Source organism: Phyllopteryx taeniolatus, chromosome 9 (genome assembly GCF_024500385.1).
Source record: "Phyllopteryx taeniolatus isolate TA_2022b chromosome 9, UOR_Ptae_1.2, whole genome shotgun sequence".
Taxonomy (NCBI): Eukaryota; Metazoa; Chordata; class Actinopteri; order Syngnathiformes; family Syngnathidae; genus Phyllopteryx; species Phyllopteryx taeniolatus.
Window position 1 is genome coordinate 18,010,446 of NC_084510.1, and position 22,530 is coordinate 18,032,975.

General features: G+C 40.5%; 1 protein-coding gene across 3 annotated transcripts; it reads left to right on the plus strand.

The window, feature by feature from the left end:
- The first annotated feature begins 973 nt into the window (after window positions 1-973).
- LOC133483944 (FYVE, RhoGEF and PH domain-containing protein 5-like) lies at window positions 974-22,530 on the plus strand. 3 transcript variants are annotated; one of them, XM_061785848.1, is made up of 21 exons: window positions 974-1,206; window positions 1,855-4,042; window positions 8,267-8,420; window positions 10,305-10,363; window positions 10,435-10,465; window positions 10,841-10,992; window positions 11,142-11,298; window positions 13,477-13,567; window positions 13,643-13,693; window positions 14,438-14,496; window positions 15,687-15,758; window positions 15,942-16,010; window positions 18,159-18,242; window positions 18,796-18,875; window positions 18,978-19,074; window positions 19,158-19,295; window positions 19,418-19,520; window positions 21,088-21,224; window positions 21,327-21,452; window positions 21,554-21,711; window positions 22,058-22,530. In XM_061785848.1, the coding sequence occupies exons 1-21, from the start codon at window positions 1,197-1,199 to the stop codon at window positions 22,092-22,094; spliced, it is 4,053 nt and encodes a 1,350-aa protein (XP_061641832.1). In that variant the 5' UTR covers window positions 974-1,196; the 3' UTR covers window positions 22,095-22,530. The 3 variants fall into 3 exon arrangements, with proteins under 3 accessions (XP_061641832.1, XP_061641834.1, XP_061641833.1); XM_061785850.1 differs by having other exon boundaries at window positions 21,327-21,425; XM_061785849.1 differs by having other exon boundaries at window positions 13,480-13,567.

A 22,530-nucleotide genomic window follows, 5' to 3' on the forward strand; every position in this document is an offset into this window, starting at 1 on the left:
TGAAGATGATTGTTTAGTAATCTGACTATCAGGTGTGTGTTTGTATAGATTTCTATGGGAAAATGGAAATGGATTAGGGAAGCACATTATCCAAAAATGTAGACTCCGAGAGCATAGCATATGCATATGTATGTTGATGTTATGTCAGATTATTTGAAGGTGCTTATTTGAAGCACTACACCTATTAAATAAATATGCCACAATTAGTCATTTTAACTTTTTGTCGTTGTTTTCCAAATATCGATGACAATGTGGTATGAACATTCTCAACATTTGTGTGTATGCCACAAAAATAAACAATACATTTACTATATTACACAAACATGTTTATGAGAATAAGGTGGTCATATTCCAAAACATTTCAACAAATAAGAACTGTGGATGATATTGCACGATGAATACATGACAGTGGCTGCTGGATATTGCATTTAAAGTCATGCAGGAATTCGAATAACTATACTTGACTATAACATTTTTAAAAAATATTTCTATGCTTTATTTAAAAAAATACATTTTACCTCTCAATATTACAAATTCATTCTCATAACACTGCACCATTATCATTATTTATCTTCATTTACCACACAGTGAGTGTTTGTTATGTGTACAATTCTGCGTGTTTTGAATGTACTGTAGTAAGTGATATGTGGTAAATAGGCCAACGGTCCGTCCATATTTGGTTACTGCCATGTGATTTCTCTCATAATTATGATTACAAGATTAGAAAGTACAGAATATATACTTGCATATCAATGTATGTTAGTAAATAATTGAAAGGTACCATTATATATTATATATATATATAATAATAAATGAATGGTTAGAATTTAATATTAATTAATCATATTACTATTCAAATAATTCTGTTGTGTCGTTGTCAAATGTGTGTGTTTTTTTAATTGCTGTGAGTTTAATATTGTAGTTGAGCTCAACATTAGCACACACAAACACGCAGTCGCGCGCGCCAACGCGCACGCGCACACCCGGAGTTAGTGTGTGACCATGAGGAGAGCAGCGGCGTCTCTTCAATGATGAGGACACAGCGAACATAAGATGAGGTTTTTGGGTGTGGTTTTTTTTTCCCACCTTAAAAACGACATTTGAACATTTTATTTCTTCTTGTGGTCTTATTTCACATTGAGTTAGTGTAAAGCTGCTTCTTTGGACAACATGTGGGAGACGTTCGCTTCGTCAAAATGAGCACAGGTAAGCTAAAGCTTTAATTGACGTTCTTGTAATTATAAATTCATCAACTGCTGTATTAAGTTCTTAAGTATATGTATTTCAGGTGTTTTTTTGTTTTGTCAACCTCGAAGAAAATGCGAGTTTAGCAGCATTGAATAACTCATTGGTTTTAGTCGATTGCTATCTTTGCTTATCTCACAACAATAGGAATTAATTCTTCGTATAGACGCTTGAATTGTCTTTTTAAATGGAAATTACTAGCAAAGCCATGCTTAGCGACCTCCCCTGAGAGTGGTGAAGTTTAAATGAAACACATTTATCACATTTCCAGTGCCTCTTTTGTCACTGTCTAATACATACGATACAGTACAGTGGTTGCATTCTAAATGCATGAGCAGTTGCTTTAAGAAGCTTTGAATCACAGGAAGCCACTCAGGGAAATCCCTTTCTATTATTGTTCCTCAAAGGGTGTAGGAGCATTTTCAAAATATACCTAAAGGACAAAAAATATTCTTTCAAACTTGACAGTGATATGAAACTTTGATAAGAATTGTAATTAATATGCACACACGCATTACAATTTGACGTTTCAGGGACACCCCTCGAGTGAGCTGTACTCTATTTTAAGGCACATCATCTTACCGTTTCCTTTTCCTGTTGTTCCTTCAGACTGCGCCCACAAGGCCTGTGTCGCTCCAAAGCCAACACCTGTTTGTCAAGCCCGTGTGACGCTAATGTCCGCAGCCAGGGGTCCCAAACCTTCTGTTGCCCCCAAACCTATCCTGAAGCTCCATTCAAGGGAACCTCTCCTATCAGGATTCCCAGAGGGATACATTAATGGGGGTCTCAATGGAGTGACAGGTTTAAACAAGGAGGTTTCTGACCAAGATGGAGTGTTGTCACCAAAACGAACCACAAGAGGGAACCAACAGGACCAGGAAGAAGAGATGGTTCCGAAGATGGACGAGGACTGGAGACTAACCGACACCGCCCTCACAGAGGAAGTGGACTCCTTGGACACGCTGTGGACCAGCAGCGACCGACTCACCACGGACTCTGAGGACGCGGTGGAGATGATCGACACCACTGATGTGACAGAGGACATGGACGAGGACGCGGGCGAGGCACTGGCCGATACGGACGGCCTCTCAATGGGAGATATTTCCGTTAACAGCGTGGATGAGGAAAAAGGGGCCGGGATAAAGAAGATCTCGCTGAGGCGAGAAGAGTTGGACGACACAGCCGAGTCGCTCACTGATGATCTCCTTAGTGAACCCAGCGAACAAGCACCCACTTCTGATGACGTAAACCCCTGTAAAACCCTTAAGGGTCACCACAAAAATGCTGCAAACCTGCAGCTCAGTTCAATTGAGGAAGACCATGACATTCGTTTTAGTGACCAGAAGAAGATCTGTCATGAAGCTAAGAGGCACATTGCCTTGGAGGACTGTCAAAGCCACGAGCCCTATTATGTGTCTCCAGAGAACATTATCAAGCGCGAGATGATCCCAAATCATAATAAAGCTTGTGGTGTACAAGGCAGTCCACTCTCACCCCAGAGGCAATGTGGTGTCTTAGCAGGGAAATACCACATGAGTCAAGGCCAAAAAAGCCCTGTAGGATACCAGAGGAGTAGGTCTGTTACAAGTGAAGAGCACAAACTGGATGCCTTGTTGAATCGTATGCATTGTCAACCCAATTTCCGTCTGCTCTGCAACTCTGATACCTCGTTGTCCGCCTCTTTCGCGGGAAACCAACTGATTGTACCAGGAAAGTCTGAATTCTTCATGCATGCTGTGGGCGATGACATCACTGACACAGACATAAGTGATGACCTCCTTTATGAGGATCCAGGAGATGATAGCTCCGAGGGTGAAAATGTGTTTCCTTTGAGCAGGACCACATCGGGAATGCGCTCTCGCTCCATGTCACATCACATGAACAGCGAGGCAGGAGGGCGCCTCATCCATGGACCCAGGTTCAGTCAGAAAGGACCCGTGTTGAGTAGCAGCCCCATGTTGAAGGTCTACACAAAACCTCATTATTTGCCCCTGTACCCTACCTCCTCCACATCCACACCTGTGTGTGCCCACAGAGACACTGAAGGCTCTCCTTGTGGAAGGTTCTCTAGATTCTCAGCTATGTCTACACCTACATCTGTGGTGGACATCCCGCCGCCTTTTGAGCTGGCCTACATCACCAAGAGACCCATTGCCAAGAGTTCGCCCTCGCTCCTCATTGACGTAGACTCCCCAGAGAAGAACAGAAAGAAGAAATCCTCTATCAAGCGCTTCCTGATGCTGAAGTTTAGGCGTAAAGTGGAGAGCAAGCCCTCCAACTTGTCCTTGTCTGAGTCCTCAACAGAGTCCAGCCAGCTGACTACTAGCGGACTGCTAGAACCGGATAGACACAGCGTTGCTAGTTCTCCGCGGCTCCTCCAGTACTCTGCTTGCCAACCTCAAGTGTCACCTGAGCCAGCACCCTCCTTCTTGTTCTACCCGAACGCCACAAGAACAGGAAATTCCGTGGCCTTCCTCAATCGCAGCGTGGTGCGGGTGGAGTCTTTCGAGGAGCGCTCCCGTGTGCCTTTCTCGCCCCTGCCCCTAACCAAGCCTCGCTCCATCTCCTTCCCCAATGCAGATACCTCCGACTATGAAAATGTTCCTGCTGTTAACTCGGACTATGAGAATATTCAGGTCCCGCAGTGGAGGCCGGTGCGACCGCGGCCTTTGGGTGACTTCTTTGAGCGTCCCACACGGGTGCTGTCGTCTGCCAATGAGACGGATGGTTATGTGGACATGAGTAGCCTCCCTGGCTTTGACGTCAAGACTAAGTCCTCTGTACAGGAAGCAGAGAGGTGAGTTGTTGAGTCTTTGTGGAATTATAGAGGTTAGTAAGAGTGGGAGGTTGAACATGATCCTTTTGTAAAAACTCTGATTTGTTCAAATTTCAATACAATTTTCCCATAAGAGCGAATGGAAATTTCAGAAAAATTGACTACTGGTTATAACGTGTTGCACAGCTATGAGGTGCTGCGTATAAGCTCTCCGGCCTTCCTGCGTGTAGTTTGCATGTTCCCCATGTGCTTGTGTGGGTTTTCCTGTGGGTCTTCCTCCCACATCCCATACACATGCATGTTAGGTTAACTCAGTGCTTCTCAATTGTATTCTGTTACGACCCCCCCAGGAAGAAGAAAAAAATGTGCGACCCTTTATTCTAGTACGGCAAATCATGTTCTTCAGGGTCTCACACGCTATTTTATACTACTTACTAAGCCTGAGTTGTCATGCAAAACTTATGGCCTGTACTTAATAGAATAGCAAGAGCCTATCACATTTGTATGCATACAGTATACGAGATTAAAAGTGCAGAACTAGAATTGTTTTTTTGTCAGTGAAAAATGGTTAGAAAATTCCTGAATTAATCATAGGAATACAGAATATTCATTTTATTGAACATTCATGATTTTTATGACATGAACATTCATGTCATTTGAAAAAAATACTGTATAATTTCGGTCATATTTACAAAATTCCAAAGCTAAACATCCCATGAAATGCATCCCTAAATTTAGAGTTCAAATTTTTTTTATTTAGAGTTCAAATTTTTTTTGGGGATGTAGCCTCATGAAGCTATTGCTGGAAAAAAACAGTGACATCACAACAACCAAGTATTAATGTTTTTTTTAATGAATTCTTGTACGATCATATTGCATGAATATTGGGTTATCGTTTGCATGCATATTGTGATACCACAATGCACATATTCTCTCCTCACCTGTTTGGAGAGGAAACCCTTGGTTATTGTGGAGATGTTTTGATTCATAAAGCGTGTGTTCGACAAATAGCTTAAAGCGCATTTATTGGTATGATCAGCAATGCTGTGCAGACATTAAACCAACCTCCCCTGCATTCCTGTTAGCAATGCCCCTTCAGTCATACAGTCCACTTGGGATGATTAATAGTCAAAGCATTTTGGAGCCATTTCTCTTTGTGGTACACTCGGGAACACGAGATTGTATTTCGGCATCTTCTCTGCATTCTGCTGCTTTCTTCTCTCGCTAGCGTGATTTGTCTGCACTAGAAAAAGCTCTTAAATTAGTAGTGCAGCTACATCGATTGGATGTTGAATACAAGACGGATTTTACTTCAGTCATGGTCAATACATCTAGTAAATGAAAAATGATGAAAAGCTATCTTTTGTTCTTTTTACATCCATGATTCATCTATTTTCTATGGCGCCTGTCCTCATTGTCCTCAACGACTGACACTCACATTCACACCTGTGAACAATTGAGAGCAGGGATGGGAAACACACCCACACTCGGAATGGGCCCGCCATTAATTTTTTTCAAATTATAAAAATGTTTCATCTACCATATCTGAACAGTGTTAAGTTATAATAACACCATTCACCACTAGATGGTAGGCATTCCTTAGTAGCGCTTCCACCGTGTCTTCATCAGGGAAGAAGAATAAGAAACACTTTATCTTCTGCAAACTTAAAGGCAAACCTATGTACCTGGATGAATGGACAAAAGTGAGTGTTGATGGGCATTGGAATCTTGAAAATTATGTTAATTCAATAAAATACAGTGGTGCCTTGACTTACAAGTTAAATTTGTTCCGTGACCATACTCGTTCTGGGAGAAATGAATAGAAATGCCATTAATCCATTACACACTCACATTTTGCTCCTGGTGTGCATGCCTTGGCCACCAGGGGCCAGTATAATACAGACAAAAAAAACAAAACAAAGAAGATGGTCACAACTTACTCAGTAAACTGCAGTAATATTAGTTCTTTTTTTGCAGAGGATAAAGAATATATGCCCGTGAGTATGATTATATTGTCTGTCCTCATGTGTTGCTGCACCGTTTGTGTTCAAATATCTGTTGCTCGAAGAGTTATAACACCACAACTATCGATGCTATTCATTCGACCTTACTATGACATTTTGCATCGTATGTTAACATTAAGCTACGGTCTTTCCCTAAAGCAAAGTTATGTGGTTGTTTTAAATACAAAATTTGTAATTCTCTGGTTTTATGTTTACTTTAACAGTAAACTCCACCTTGGAGAGACAATAAATAGCTTTGAAGCCTCTTTTTTGAACAATTATTCACTATCTGCCAAACTGCTGCTTGTTGTGGTGTGAGTTGAGTTTGCTGCCAACATATCATCACAACATAACACACTAGCCTCATATCTCAAAGTTTTCAATAAATCGGCAGAGCACTGGCTCGTATATCGAAAAACTTGTACTGTATGTCAGGTCTCTCGTAATCAAGGAGCCACTTTACTTTTTGCATAGTGTAGTACATGAGGTCTCTTAAAAAGTTCTGTGCTAGTCTAGTTTACTTTAGCTGTGCAATAGCCTGAAAGCATACTATTAGCAGCTGCTTTAGAAGGAGAATGAATAGTTTGTCTCTCCTTAAGGGTTTTATGGCAGTATGTTTTGCTCTGTGTCCACATTTAGGAAGTGCCAGTCATAAATAAATATAGAAAGTGTCCACATGTCATTTGAGCATTGCGCAACTTTGGGTACCTCTTCCAAAGATTGATCTGGCAGTCAGTAATGAGCCATGACGCTGTAATGATGCTCACATATGTTGTTCATATGTGGCTCATTTGCATCTCAGTGGGGTTGAAATCCACTGATGGTTGCCGTGATCACAATTGCATCACCGCTGTAATGTAAAGAGGCAGTTTATTTGCATATGGCGTATACTCCTTGTCGAGTTGCAGCCAATGAACGCATACAGCCAAGGCTCCCCGTAGAGGAGGGCCAATAGACTCTACTTCTTGAGTGCAGTTGTCACTCCAGGCCTTGCTGGGGCCACTTTATTGGTCGCAGTAAAGTTGCAGCGTTTCAACTATTCACACTCGCTTCGAACACTCAAAATGTTTATTGTGGTGATATTTCAACATGAGGGATCACGAAGGACTTGGATGGCTAATAAAAATGATCTGATTTGTTAATCATTTGCACCTTAATCACGTAAACCCACTGGACACTTCACACCTGCACACCTGGACAAAATAATGAGATCAGTATAAGAGTTATGGAGAAATTATAGCAAAGTTCTTGCATTACAGTAATGTATATACAATATTGTTGTGTAGTTTGCTGAGGTGTAGAACTTCACAACTGTTTCTAATCATGTGGTGATCTCATTTAGCTTACAGAGGAAAAAATAAATGAGCCATTTCAGTTATACACAGTAAAAACCATTAAATGAGCTCTATGACAGAATCAATAAGAATAAAGACTTTTAAACTGTACAAATGGACCAGTTTTCATTGGCTTCAGTAGGTATACCTAATGTTATGGTTTCATCTCAAGCCTAATTTTGGTTATGTTTATGAATCATTAAAATGAAACAATCCGAGGGAGGGTCAATGCTTTTATACTGGAATTATCTTTTTAATCCACCTAAACTAAATCTGAAGTCATAATATTATGAGGAAAAAACTCAATATTATACAATAATAGTCATTATTTTGTTATCGACTGAATTTATAATATTACAAGAAAAGCTAAAAATTATACAATAGTAGTCTTTTTTTTAAAAATAAAGTCATAGTATTAAAATCATACCCGCATCTTGAATCTTGTCAAGGCGGACTCAAACTATATGTTTGTATCTTTTCTTGAGACTTTATTCTTGTAACTTGACATATTTTTGCATTACAGATCCTAAATCAGCAGAGAGAATATGAAGCTTGGCGTGTTGCTTAATTTTTAGCGTGAATAAAGAATATAAAGACCTACATTTTTTGCCTTTAAGCATTATTGAAATGTCCCAAAGGATAAATCAGTATTTTTTTCAAATTAATTTTAGATTAGATTAGATTGCTTCAACTTTATTGTCATTACATATGACGTGTCACAAGTACAGGGCAGCAAAATGCATATTGCATCTAATCAGAATGGCATCAGCAGGGGTGATTGGCGAATCATAACTCAAAACAATTTCATCATATTAATATTTTCACTTTGTGAAATTAATGCCATCCATCCCAGGCTGCAAACCCATGATGACAAACAAAGTACTGTATGCGTCACTCTGTCTCTGCAGCGCCTATACAGAAGCCTACAAAGTGTGTGCAATACCTGCTGGTCCACAAAGTAAACCGATTAGTGCTGTCAATGGACACACAGCAGCTGATGAAGATGGCGGACGCACCTCCGAGGAGGAAGACGCAGGTGGCGAAACCAACTATGACAGACAGGTACATTTGGGCAAAGAACAACAACAGTCTTTTATTTACACTTAAGTTAAACGAATCCATAAAAAGAATGTGTTCTATTTAAATTGAGGTTATTTATTATGAATTGTAATATCAATAAGATGTATGCCATATGGCAGATAGCAGTATAGGTCATCACAATTGCGGTCATGTCCTGGTCTTGTCACGTTTGGTTGATGAGTTGTTGCTAGGCAAGCCCAACAAACATTTCTTCAGCAACTTGGGACGGAGTGCTCCCCTGCACCATACAGCAGAGAACAGAAGTGGAGAAGACAATCCAAATCAGTCACACACTTGAAATTATTCCAAAACACAGCACCATCAGCTAGATATGATTTGGTACAAATGCAAGAATCCACGGCTGTTTTTCTTTGGTTGCAACGTCCTTTTTTTATGGAGAATCCAAGTTTGATGTTTAAATTAAAAAACAAACAATTAAAGGGCCTAGACCAGGGGTGGGCAAACGTTTTGGCTCAGGGGCCACATTGACGTTTAAAATTTGACAGGCGAGGCAAGCCAGGACCCGATGCTTACATTAAATAAAAAAATAAAATAAAAAAAAAGGCGAGGCAAGCCAGGACCCAATGCTTACATTAAATAAAAAAAAGAAAAAAGGCTTCCATATTTTTGGAAATTTGTCTGCGCTTAATAAAACGCACTGAGTTTGAGAGTTGAACTTCTCTTTTAAGACAGTATCACATTGGCAATCAATCAGTTCCATCTGCAGCTCTCGTGGCGCTGTTTCAGGGTCTTGTGTGACTGAATCTTGGATAGCAGTTTGTCTGATAAAGGTCTTGCTGAGCCTGCAAGCTTGATTTTAACCGCTGACCTGTAGCCATCAGTCCCTGTGTTGATTGGCTGTTAGCATAATCAGCACGGTTGGTAGAAATGTGACGGCTGATGTTATATTCTTCTAAAACCGCAATGGTTTCTTAACAAATTAGACATACAGACTTTGATCGGACTTCAGTGAAAAATAATTTAGTAGTCCATTCTATATTAAACAATTGGCACTCACTGTCGACTTTTCTTTTCTTTGGCCCACTCATGGTTGAAGAAGGGTTCAGAGCAGTAGCAGACTAAAAACAGAACAGCCAAAGTCAAGTCAATGTATCACTGTACCTACTGCGCTACCTGGTGGAACCACTGGGCATTACAGGACAACCTGGTGGAACTACTGGGCATTACAGGACAACCTGGTGGAACCACTCGGCATTGCAGCACAACCGGGTGGCCCCACTGGGCATTACAGGATAAGGTCAAATGAATGTAGTCATGAATTTGATATGATTTGGGCAATTCTGTACCAATCTTTGGCAGGCCGCATTGAAATGATCAATGGGCCGGATGTGGCCCGGGGGCCGTAGTTTGCCTATCCTTGGCCTAGACAAAAAAATGTAGTGTTGCCAAACAGTCTAGTATACCTGCTGCCGATCAGAGCTCATTTGGGCGAATTCCCTCGGCAGAGTTCACTCAAGCACCAACTATGGAATTTTCCTAAAATGGTGGATTCAAAACAAAATGACTGACTTTCTGTTCAATTTCGGGCAAATGTAGGTCCTTGTTTTTATGTGTCATGTTATAATATACACGTCCACGCAATTTCGTGTTGCTTGGTAGAACTGGTGTTGGGGGCAAGATCTTTCTAACGTTATAATGGGTACTACTGACTGAGTTTGGGACAGGACCTGTAAAATGCGTTAAATAATTTGAACAGGATTGCAATCCGAAGGCCGTTATTATTTACCTTTTTATGTCCGCTTGTGGACCATATTATGTTAGGATGGGAGCCAAAGTATACATTTCCTACTTCTATGCTGGGCTTGTAACAATTAAATGTTATAATCCATATGCAAACCTTTACAGATCGATGGTCGATCCCGAGCTTTTTACATCGCAATGGATCTATTGGATACTGAGAGACTGTAAGTTACCTCATCATCATTAAAACTCAATTGTGTTCCTGCTCAAATCTTTCTTTTTTCTCTTTTCATAGACATGTAAAAGCACTCAAGTCTCTCCAGGAAGTAAGTGATTGATCAATTCATTAGTTTTTTTTCCTGGCTTACTCACCTCAAGAATGTCCCTCTGCTTAGAAAGCAAGTTCCAATTTAGGAACATCAAATGGAAATGTACTTTTTCCTTTTATTTTTAATTTATTGTCATTTAGGAACACTAGAAGAGACTCATTGCCGATGTTAGCTGCATTTTTTTTTAATGAGGGCTTAACGAGTTAGGTTCACTTCCTTTTAATTCTGCTAGTTAGCTTAATGACCCAGACAACCTATATTGCTGCAGACAAAGGAAGTGAAAATACACAAAAGAAAAGTGTGCCTTCATTGGACATTTCTTAATGAAGAGGTTGTACATTTTTTTAAATAAACCACCCCCCTGTGCCACAGGACTTTCGGGAAGCAGTGGGGTCCGCAGTTGGGGATAATGGAGAGCCTGTTTTGGATGAAAAAATACTTTGTGAGGTTCTCAATGAGCTGCCTGATGTTTACCTCCTACACCGCACAATCCTCACCGAGCTGGAGAATCGAACACGGCAGTGGTGAGACGTGCGACTGTTCAAATTACATTCACACACTTTATGCAGTATGTCACGTCTTAATTGAATTTCCACATCTTTCATTGCACATACTAATGGTGCTCAGAGAGCTTGAGATGTATGTTCCCCTCGTCCTCTGTTTGTCACTGCAGGGATGAGTGCCAGAGGATCGCAGACATCTTCCTCTCCAGGAAGGCAGAGTTCTTGCTCTTTACCACCTACATTGGACACTACGACCGAAGTATGAACCTACTGGAGGAGAGCTGTCGAACCTCACCTGCCTTTGCGGCCATCGTCCACCAGTTTGAGGTCAGTGCATGCCCGACACATAATTAAGGAGTACTTCAGTTAAGCATGCTTCCAACTTTGTGGGAACAGTGTGGGGAACGGCCTTTTCCCCTTTCTTCCAGCAAGACTGTGTCCAAGTCATGCTTGGATGAGATTGTGTGGAAGATCTAAAACCCATCAGACACCTTTGGGGTGAACTAGAACATAGATTGTGAACATTCTGGATGAATGGACATTCGTTCAATGTGATGGCCAGGTGTCCCAATACTTTTTCATTTAAAATGAATGTCGACAAAGCAGTACGGTGGTTGACTGGTTAGCACATCTGTCTCACATTTCTGAGGACCAGGGTGCAAGTCCAGGCCTCGCCTGTGTGGCGTTTCAATATTCTCCTCGTGTCTGCGTTAGGGTTAGAGTTAGGGTTCTCCCTGGGCACTCTGGTTTCCTCCCAAAAACATGCGTGGCAGGTTGATTGAAGACTAAATTGCCCATAGGTGTGAATGTGAGTGTGAATGGTTGTTTCTTTATATGTGCCCTGTGATTGGCTGGCGACCAGTTCAGAGTGTAGCCCGCCTCTCGCCCGAAGATAGCTGGGATAGGCTCCAGCAGGCCCTAGTGTGCTGTAAGAGGTCATCAGAGGTGCCGCGGAGAAATGATCACATTTGACTTTATTTATCAGAAAATGATTAATTATTAATAAAGAATATCTCTTTATTTATTTCAGTGATGTGAACTCACAGGTAGAACAATTAAATGTTCTTCCATTAGATGGCAGAAAGTATAATATCCTGTGTATTCATATTGCCATTCATAGATGAATGTCGTTGCTGCCTTCCTGTAATTATATCAGTTCTGTGTTCAATAAAACAGGCCAAGATTTCACACTGAATAAGTACATTTGTGAGTAAAATATTAATAAAATATTTCAGTATACAGTAAATACTTTATTTGGGACATATAAAAGTTGGGAAACACTCGTCAAGATCAGAGGTGGGTTGCAGACATTTGTGGTCAAGGGCCACATTTGATTTTGACTGTTTGTGGCCCCCAGGCCATCCTTTGCCCACCACTTGTGTACCGCCTACATAACAATACAAAGTTCATCCTTCCTCGGTACACAAAAAAATAAAATTGAATTTCCCCCAGAACCTCAAAGGGTAGCACTCAACTGTGCTTTTTTTCCGCTTAGTTCAGTAACAGCTTGCTTTTAATGCAGTTGACATTTCAACATACACGTGCTTTCTGACTTTCCTGTGTTGTAAAGGTCTTTCAACCCTGAAGAATGGTGTGTCACTCCTTGCTGCCTCTCTTCTGCACCAGCCCTCTGCCCTTATTCAGTGGCAAACAATGCAGTCCCCAAGAAATATAATATAAACTGTAGTTTTGTCTTTTTTATTTTGTGAAAAATGTGTAAGCGAATGCAAATATAAATGAAATATGAACTTATAAAGCATTAAAGCCTGGATGATGGGTAGTTGTACTATTGTAAAAGGCTGGAGTCAAATCATTAACAGTATTTGTCTCCAAAAGATTCTAAGGTCTGCTGTAGAGTAAAAGTATACTGGGTGATGTTCCTAATATGTCGGTCACCTTACTGAGCTCTATGAGAGGGGGCAGAACATTAGAAACAACCCTCAATGCACTGCAGTGTAGTTCTACACGACTGCAAACATGATAATGCTGCATTTCCTCAAATAGTGGCCTGAGCGCTAACATACACCATGCTCCTAGAGTGCGTCATTAACTTTGAACAGACGCCTGCTTTTCCATTCACAAGAACATGTAGCAGTAGATGTCTTTACGTGTATTATTTTTGTACAGGTTACATGTTAGGTTAATTGAAGACTCTTAAGTTGCACATAGGTTTAATGTAAGTGTGAATGGTTGTTTTCTATATGATCCGGCAGTTGACTGGTGACCAGTGCAAGGGATAGGCTAATGAGGACAAGCACTAGAGAAAATGGATGGATGGAAGTACTGTAGTTGTATATCATCGGTCCTCGTTCTTGTTTAATTCTGCCATTTGTCTGAGCTGAAATAGTGTGTCGTCGTAAAATCTGTCTGAAATGTTTGTGTTTGTTTGAAGAATATTTATTTTGCACATTCAGCAAACAGGCTGAAACTGTTTTTACTGTCCACAGTTAATGTAGTATTCTGGTGTAACTGCAGCACTACAGAGAGGATGTTTTGTGTTCACAGCAGCAGAGTCCATCTGGCCAAACTGTTTCTCTCAAGCAACAACTCCTGCAGGTGATTGTGCGTGTTGCTCAGTACCGCATGATCCTTACAGGTACTACACTTATTAAGAAAAATAAGTTTTCTTTTTCATTCTATGAGTAAACTTATTTGTCACTCTTGCTTTCAGATTACTTGAACAACCTCTCCCCTGATTCGCAAGAATATGAGGACACCCAAGGTACAATAAACATGCTGAACAAAGACAGTATGGACACAAGCTGTTGCTCACAAGGGAGTCTTACTGGCCTGTGTATGATTGTTGTTGCCCGTGACTTTATGGAGAATTTATTTCATTTGGCATAGAGAGGTGGCCTTGAGAGAGCCAATTTAGATGACTTTACTAGAAAGAAGGTGAGCCACCAGTGGTCATTTTTGCTATGACTGGAAATCATCGCAGTGGCAGCAAACAAGTAAACAAGGTGCTTCATGCATAAAAGAATCTGTGATGAAGAGCCATGCAATTGCTTTGTTACTGTGGTCGTAGTTTTCCAGTGGTTTAGAACTGCAGTGCATCATAATGAGTGCTTTTTCTAATATTTTGGTTATTTTTGTCATTTTGGTGGTGCAATTCTTCACCACAGTAGTAGTTCTTCACCACAATAATAAATGAAGTGCAGGGCTCTGACACTGTCAGGTCTGCCAAATAGCAGGTGAACACACTTACTGACTTCCCTTCATACAACATAGAGGATTTAACAGTCCCGTACTGTAAGAGCTGGCGAAGACCAACACAGAGCAAAGAGGAGAGAATATATAGAATACTGTATATAAGAATGAGGCATGTGCTTTCTAACCTAAATGGCCAATTAGACAATCAAAGTTAACCTTTAGCTTTACTCCTCAGTGGCTTACACATTTAATGCAGGCATGACATGTAATGTTCCTATTCTTTTTTTCCCTCCTTTTCCTATTCTTCATTCAGCTGCTGTTGTGATTGTGGCAGACATTGCAGACCAGGCAAATGACAGTTTAAGACACGGGGTGAGTATCATGTCATATTTTTTTTCAAGATGATTTGACTGAATGCTGGTTACACATGTTCTGACTCTGACAAATCTGGATTATTCTAAGGCCTTTGTCTTTCATGTACAACCCCAATTCCAATGAAGTTGGGACGCTGTGTTAAACATAAATAAAAACAGAATACAATGATTTGCAAATCATGTTCAACCTATATTTAATTGAATACACTACAAAGACAAGATATTTAATGTTCAAACTGATAAACCTTATTGTTTTTAGCAAATAATAATTCACTTAGAATTTTAGTAAAAGAGATGTGTTGCTTTGAAGTGGCTGATTAATATATGAAATACTTTGCATTTATTGTGGCTGGCTCATTTTCATGCTGGCAAATGATTAAATGGGAGAATTTCACCAAGACAAGACAACATGGCTGTTTCTATGCAGAAATACTAAAAAGAAAAAAAAATGGAGAACAAGAAAGTGATTTATTTCCTAAATGAAGAATGTGAGTGTCTTCATGGCTCAACACACTGACTGGGCAGGACGCTGAGCACAATGTTACCTCCAACAATACTCTACTGCTGGGAACTGACACATGCACAGCTCCTTTCTCTGCTTGACTCTCCCATGAGCTGGTCTTTTGTTCTGAGTCAAGGAGCAAGCCAAAAAAAAGACTCACGTTTGGAAAATCACAGCTACAAAAAACAACTTTTTAGTTCTTGGATGTGACCTCACCTCCAAAATAACCAGCAAGGGAGCAGGCCAAAGGAAGTTTTAAGAAAGCAATATAAACCTAAAAGTAAAAATACAATGATTTGCTACAACACAACTCAGCTAGACCCCATGGACGCCTTTATCTGAAGTCATCAGTTCTGAGAGAAGTTGTTTTGGACTCCACTGATGGTCTGTCAAAGTATTAGAGCCTGATTTGTGTTGCAGATGCATCTCATTTATTAATATTACTACTTATTACTATACCTTACCCCATACGTATACCCTGACTTATTACTTATTACTATACCTTATTACCTTTAGTTGATGCTGCACCACAATTAAATGTGCCGCCGTCCAGTAAATTTTGAGAAAAACAATTACTGGTAAGAAGTTTTTGATGACACAGTAAATGGCAAATTTACTTCCTTGGTGAAGGTAATGGTAAAAGCTCCACATTCGTCTTTGTCTTATTTTCTATTTGTGTGTGTTAGGAGAACTTACTGCGTCTGATCAACATCGAGTACAGTGTTCACGGCCAGCGGGACCTGCTGCAGCCTGGTCGGGTATGAATCTCATAACATTGTATTGTTTCAGTCCACACTTGGTGGGCCGCTCCCCTTTTGGCCTTTGCACAATGACTCAGCTGGGAATCCCCTTTTGGCCTGAGTTGAAACAATATTAATATTAGCAATTACTAAGTGACTAATAATTGTGTGTGTCATTTTTGGTGTGTTTCTTCGTGCCAGGTGTTTGTGAAGGAGGGCACCCTGATGAAGGTCAGCAGGAGGAGTCGACAGCCTCGTCACCTGTTTTTGGTGAATGTTACTTCTTTAAACAGACATGCTTAGTTTCCCATGCCAAGCAAATACTAACATTTACATTCCATTGTTCTGTGGTACCTTGACTTATGACTGACCCAACTTGGGAGTTTTTCAAGATACGAGCCGTCGCTCGTAAGATATTTTTGCGTTCACCTGTGAGCCAAAATTGAGGCTCAACTCACATCACAACAAGCAGCTGTTTGTGAGATAGTGACATTTTGTCAAAAAAGAGGCCCAGTGCTTGCTGCAAGCTGTTTGTTCCAACCCCCAATTGAGGGTTACTGGCAAACAAAACAAAGCAAAGAGAATTACACAATGTGTATTTAACCAGGCGGCACGGTGGACGACTGGTTAGTACATCCGGCTCACAGTTCTGAGGACCGGGGTTCAAATCCTGGCCCCACCTGTGTGGAGTTTGCATGTTCTCCCCGTGCCTGCATGGGTTTTCTCCGGGTACTCCGGTTTCCTCCCACATCCCAAAAACATGCGGGGTATTGAAGACTCTAAATTGTCCGTAGGTGTGAATGTGAGTGTGTATGGTTGTTTGTTTGTATGTGCCCTGCGATTGGCTGGCAACCAGTTCAGAGTGTACCCCGCCTCCTGCCCGATGATCGCTGGGATAGGCTCCAGCACGCCCGCGACCCTAGTGAGGAGAAGCGGCTCAGAAAATGGATGGATGGATGGATTTTGTCTTCGGAAAGTCCGCTAGCTAATACGAACACATAATGCAAAGCACCATAGATGGGCTAACGGATATCATCGATAGTGGGAGTGTTATATCTCTTTCAGCAACGTATACTTGAACAAGTATACACAAACTGTACAGCAACACATGTAGGCAGACAATGTAACTATTCATATGCATATATTCTTTATTATATCCGAAAAACATCTGAAAGACTAGAAGGAGCTGCACAATGACTTAATCAGGATAAACAAACTTTTTAATTCTGTGCATTGTGTTTAATTATGTTATTACTGTATGCTATTATTAAGTACAATAATGTAAAGTGCTATATTTCTTATTAGTAAACCCATTACAATATTTTGGTTAGCATTTTATTGTGGGCTTTAAAGGACTAATGGGATTTCCATTCATTTCAATGAGGAAAGATGATTCGAAATACGAGTGTTTTGCATTACGAGCGTGGTCACAGAGCGAATTGAACTCGTAAGTCAAGGCACCACTGTATTTGCTTTATGAAGAAACCGTGGTCATGTACATACAAAGACTTAAGAAGCCAGACCTTTTTCCCTCTGGCCTACTTCTTTGTGCAGACTGCTCTATTAAGAGCAGAGTTTCCTGACAGGATGTTTCTGGATGCTGACTTCCTGACACACTTTATTTATTTATTTATTTATTTACTGACAGCACAGGGAAGAGCAAAACTAGATACTTAGTGACTGAGACCAAAATTACCGCTACCTATAGAGCTCTAATGGTGTCTGCTGATATATTCATTAGTGTACTAGTCACTCTTTGAGTGAAAGCAAAACAAAGAACTATGGTCGAATTTCCATATGTTCGGATTTCGGAGAAATGATACCAACATTAAAATTCAGTACTTTTCCTTCTTCCAAGTTGTTTTTAATATGTTGTCAGGACTCACAAACACTTAAAGAATGCTCAGAAAGGTTTGTTGTGCCTGTCTTCTACCGTGCTAGTATTTCTACCTTGACGGTGATCAAGTTTTATCAGCTCTTATTATTAACAGCATAATAAAACATGCCTGCTGGAGCTCGAATTTCATGACACTAAAACTCACACCGACTTGATATAATACAAAGGTTAACAGCGAAGTGTATATAAATTTTTATACATATCAAAAGATCACAATGATGTGTGGCAGATGATTAAAGTGCGTGCTAAAGTTCTACGTGCTAGATTAGGAAAAAGAGCCTTAAGTGTACACACTAGCCAAGACATAAGGTACAAAGTTACAAGCTACTGAGATTCAATACAAGAGTTTACACTCCCACCTAATGGAGAATAGCTTCCCTTGCAGTTTCTGAAATATACAGTAGTTTTACATTTGCATTCCTTGGACTATAAATAAATAATGATATTCACTGTTCTGCATGAAACAGAGTGTTTCTACTGCCAATCTATTAATTTGTTATTTTTTCTCTTTGTGTTTTTAGATGAATGATATGTTACTTTACACTTACCCACAACAGGATGGCAAATACAGACTGAAGAACACTCTGTCACTCACTGGGTTGAAGGTAAAAAAAAATATGCTGTATGTTTTTTTACATCTGTCCATCCATCCATTTTCTGAGCCGCTTATCCTCAGAAGGGTCGCGGGAGTGCTGGAGCCTATCCCAGCTATCTTCGGGCAGGAGGCGGGGTACACCCTGAACTCGTTGCCAGCCAATCGCAGGGCACATACAAACAAACAACGATCCGCACTCACATTCACACCGGGCAATTTAGAGTCTTCAATTAACCTACCATGCATGTTTTTGGGATGTGGGAGGAAACCGGAGTGCCCAGAGAAAACCCACGCAGGCACGGGGAGAACATCTAAACTCTACACAGGCGGGACCGAGGATTGAACACAGGTCCTGTCTCACAGTTCAGAGGACCGGGGTTTAAATCCGGATATAAGTAATCCTCATGAAAAGTTCAAATATTTCCAGAAAACTAATCCCAAGGTTCTCTCTAGTTTTTTAATGCAAATGTTACTTTATTTTACAATGAGTATTTCTCACTCACATTGTGTGCTTATCTGTTGTTTTTATCCCCATTCATTGACGTCATGGGTCGATTGCCCAGGTTAGTAAACCCATTATAGAAAATGTCCAACATGCACTGCGGATGGAGGGAACTGACATCTCCATCACTTTGTCTGCAAGGTAGGTGATGAATGATCATTGGATGATCATCAGTGAAAATAAATGAAACTTTGTGTTATTTTAAATACTTTATGTAGTGAGAGTTTGTGTACTATTTGACAGCTCCTTCATTGAAAGGGAGGACTGGTTTTACACTTTGAGTCGCGCTGTGAGTGAACACAACCGAGGGTCTGTGCTATTCAACAACTGCTCAGGGGAGGTAAACAAGAATTACTCCTTCACTATGTCACAATACTATACTACGCCATATACTGGGATGAACGTACAAATGTGTGTGTCCAGGCCAGAAATCGTCTGCGTGTCACCTTAGGAGAAAAGCCCCCCACACTTGTTCCAGTGTCCCAAGTGATGATGTGTATGAACTGCACGTCAGACTTCAGCCTGACTCTCCGTAGACATCACTGCCACAGCTGTGGGAGGGTGAGTGGCAATGCACATAATAAGCCTAGTAATAATAGTGCATATTATATGTCCATGTTTGTTGTTTATATATATATATATATAATATACTCCCTATGGTGGATATCCTCCTGGTGGCACAGATTGTTTGCAGGAGCTGCTCCAAGAACAGATATCCACTCAAGTACATGAAGGAGCGCTTGACCAAAGTGTGTGACCACTGCTACAACGAGCTCAAGAAGAGAGGTGTGAAATGACTCACTATTACAATTAGGATCACTACCACACCTTTTTCTCACTGGTGATTTGAGGCAAAAACTGCTATTATTCTTGTGAACACTAGAAGGCGCTGTAAAAATACATAACGTTGCTAGGGTGTTTTTCACCTCATTAATTAATGAGATCCAATAAAAGAGTTGTATCAAAAATGGTGCCCTTACAAATAATAATGACTTGTTGTGCTTAATGTATTAATTAATGTTCATTATTGTGGTTGTAATTTGTAATGGAGTGCACATTGTGCTGAGAGCTGTTAGGGAGATACTTTATTTATCCTAAACAGAAGTCTGGCACCCAGAATTAAAAATGGTTACAATATACTATTAAAATCACAGTAAAAACAAGGTATTATGTAATATGACCAAAAGTGCAAGTGATAAGGTTTTTAAAAATGTAAATTCTAAAATAATGTCCAAAAGTAAAGGACAAGATGTGCCAAAAACTATGCTGATTATATGAGGAGCAGTGCAGGTCTAAAAGAGTATTTAATATTTAGTATTTAACATATTGTGAAATCATAATTTACAGTGTCACACAAAAACTGAACATTATTATCTTCTCATATAGCCATCTTCTACTGTAAATAATATCATTTCTATATTCTAATAATATCTTTGCCCTACTCATGAAGCTAAATACTGTATGGAAAATACTGTACATTATTCGAAACCCCTCTTAGTCACTGATGGTCTTGTGGTACATTTGCCTGACTTTGATGCAGGCAGCGTGGGTTCAGTTCCCACTTAATGTTGGTGTGAATGTGAATGTTTGTCTTTGTCTATGTATGGCCTGCAACTGACTGGCGACCAGTTCAGGGTGTAGTCCACCTTTCGCCCGAAGTCAGGATAGGCTCCAGCACCCCGCGACCATGAACAGGATAAGCAGTGTTGCGAATGGATGGATGGAAACCCCCTCTTAAATGCAGTGCAGTTAAGGCATTATGTATTAATTATGTCCAAATTTTTCATTATTATATTTGTAAATTGTGTGCCGGTCTCCCTAATATTATGGCTGGTGAATGCATATGGCAATTTGTGCATCCAATCTTAAGTACACACACACACAAAAAAACATTTACTTGTAATATGACCAAAAGCTTGTAAGTACTGTGATTAACATTTGCAAATACATATGATTTTAAGTTCGATTTTAAGTTAGTTAAGTAAATTCTTGGTGATATGGTGTACATACCGTTGTGCTTATATGTTTACATACATGGCTGAACTTATAAGATGTGCACCATTCTTTAAAGAAAACATGAACGCTCAGACAAAACACTTTTTTATTTTTTTAATGGGATTCAAATTAAACTATAAGGCATTTCAGAATAGCACGATCATTAAACAAAACATAGCAAAAAAGAAGAAAATGAGATTGTCCCCGTTTAGTCATCAGTCATATTTTCCCCCATATTTCACAATTTCCAGTGTCCCCAAACTTATGAGCACAACTGTACTCTTATTCACTCTAAAGAAGTGAATCATCAGTTTCACTTTGACACGCAGTTGTTTAAAAAGTGTCTTCTACACTGCAGGAGAAGACACGTGCACCGTCCCAGCAAAGAGCAGTCCTCGTGTGAGCCGCTCCACTCGTCCGCTCTCCTCTGTGTTCCAAAGCATCCACCCTCCAAACATTTGGAGGCATCGCAAAGGCATGCTCACCTTCGACCAGGTACACATTGCCCACCTGGATTTGCATTGTTGTCTGTGCACAAGAGACACAGACACAGTGATAATAAACAGAAACGCTGTTACGCTGAAACTCCTTCCGCAGATGACTGTGTCCGATGAGGGCTCCATCAGTGGCAGTCTACATCGCAGCAAGAAGAGCAAGAGGAACTGGAAGAGACTGTGGTTCCTCCTAAAAGACAAGGTGCTTTACACCTACCGGGGCCAAGAGGTGAGGGGACACATGCACTCCCCTTGAACCTGAATAGAACATTTTAAAACGCATTCAATGGAATATGAACTGTTATGTACATTGTGATGTTGCATTTGCAGGAGAAGGTGGCCTCAGAGAGTTTGCCTTTGTTGGGCTTCACGGTGAAGCTACCAGACAACCACCAAGGAGATGACGACGCCTCCAATGTGTTCCAACTTTATCACAAAAACACTTTGTACTACACGTTTAAAGCAGAGGACAACTACACAGCCCAGAGGTGAGAAACATTCGTACTTGTCCACTTCAAATGATGACAATGGCCATCAGCCTTCTGGCAAGGAGTTGGTACTCACTTTACTGAAATTCCACCATACACCGCTCGCATCATAGGTTTTTGCTAGCAAGTCAAAGCAAAAAAATCAGCCGAATGATGGCTTGCATCTCGAAAAACCTGTAAGTCACGTCGCTTGTATCTTAAGGCACTGCTGTATGCTAATTTGTAATTCTCAATTCATGTCTTTATTTGGCATTTCAGCTTCAGTATTAGCACGCATTTGTCAGGGAGTAGCATTTTCTAATTTTATAAGAAGTTTTTCCTCATGTAAAACCTGCTCCTCGCACAGGTGGGTCAACGCCATGGAAGAAGCCACAGTTTTATAGGAGCAGATCATGCCACCCTTCCATAAAACAACAACAAACTGTGAGGCCAAAAAGGGAAAAGAAAACTTGATTATGGCTGCAAACTGGAACTTCCGTGGCCAATACTGCAGGAAAGTATTGAAAAAGACACCATGTTCTTTGCGATCTGGGGGACACTTTTGCTTTCTGTTGCAACCTTGCAGCAGGTGTGATGCTGTGCACCACATGAAGCGCTGACCCAAATACCTGCCAGCCGATCGGCACACTAACTGACTCCAGGGCATGGCATGGTGGGTTATTGTCACTGTTTAACTGGGTGAGAAAAAATACTGACGAATGCAGAGCCCTCCTAATAAGGCATTTTTAGAAAATTTAGTCTTCCCCTTGATGTTTATATTCTTTGACTGTATTAACACAACAACTTGTTTCATTTATATAAAATTAAGCATCTGAAGTA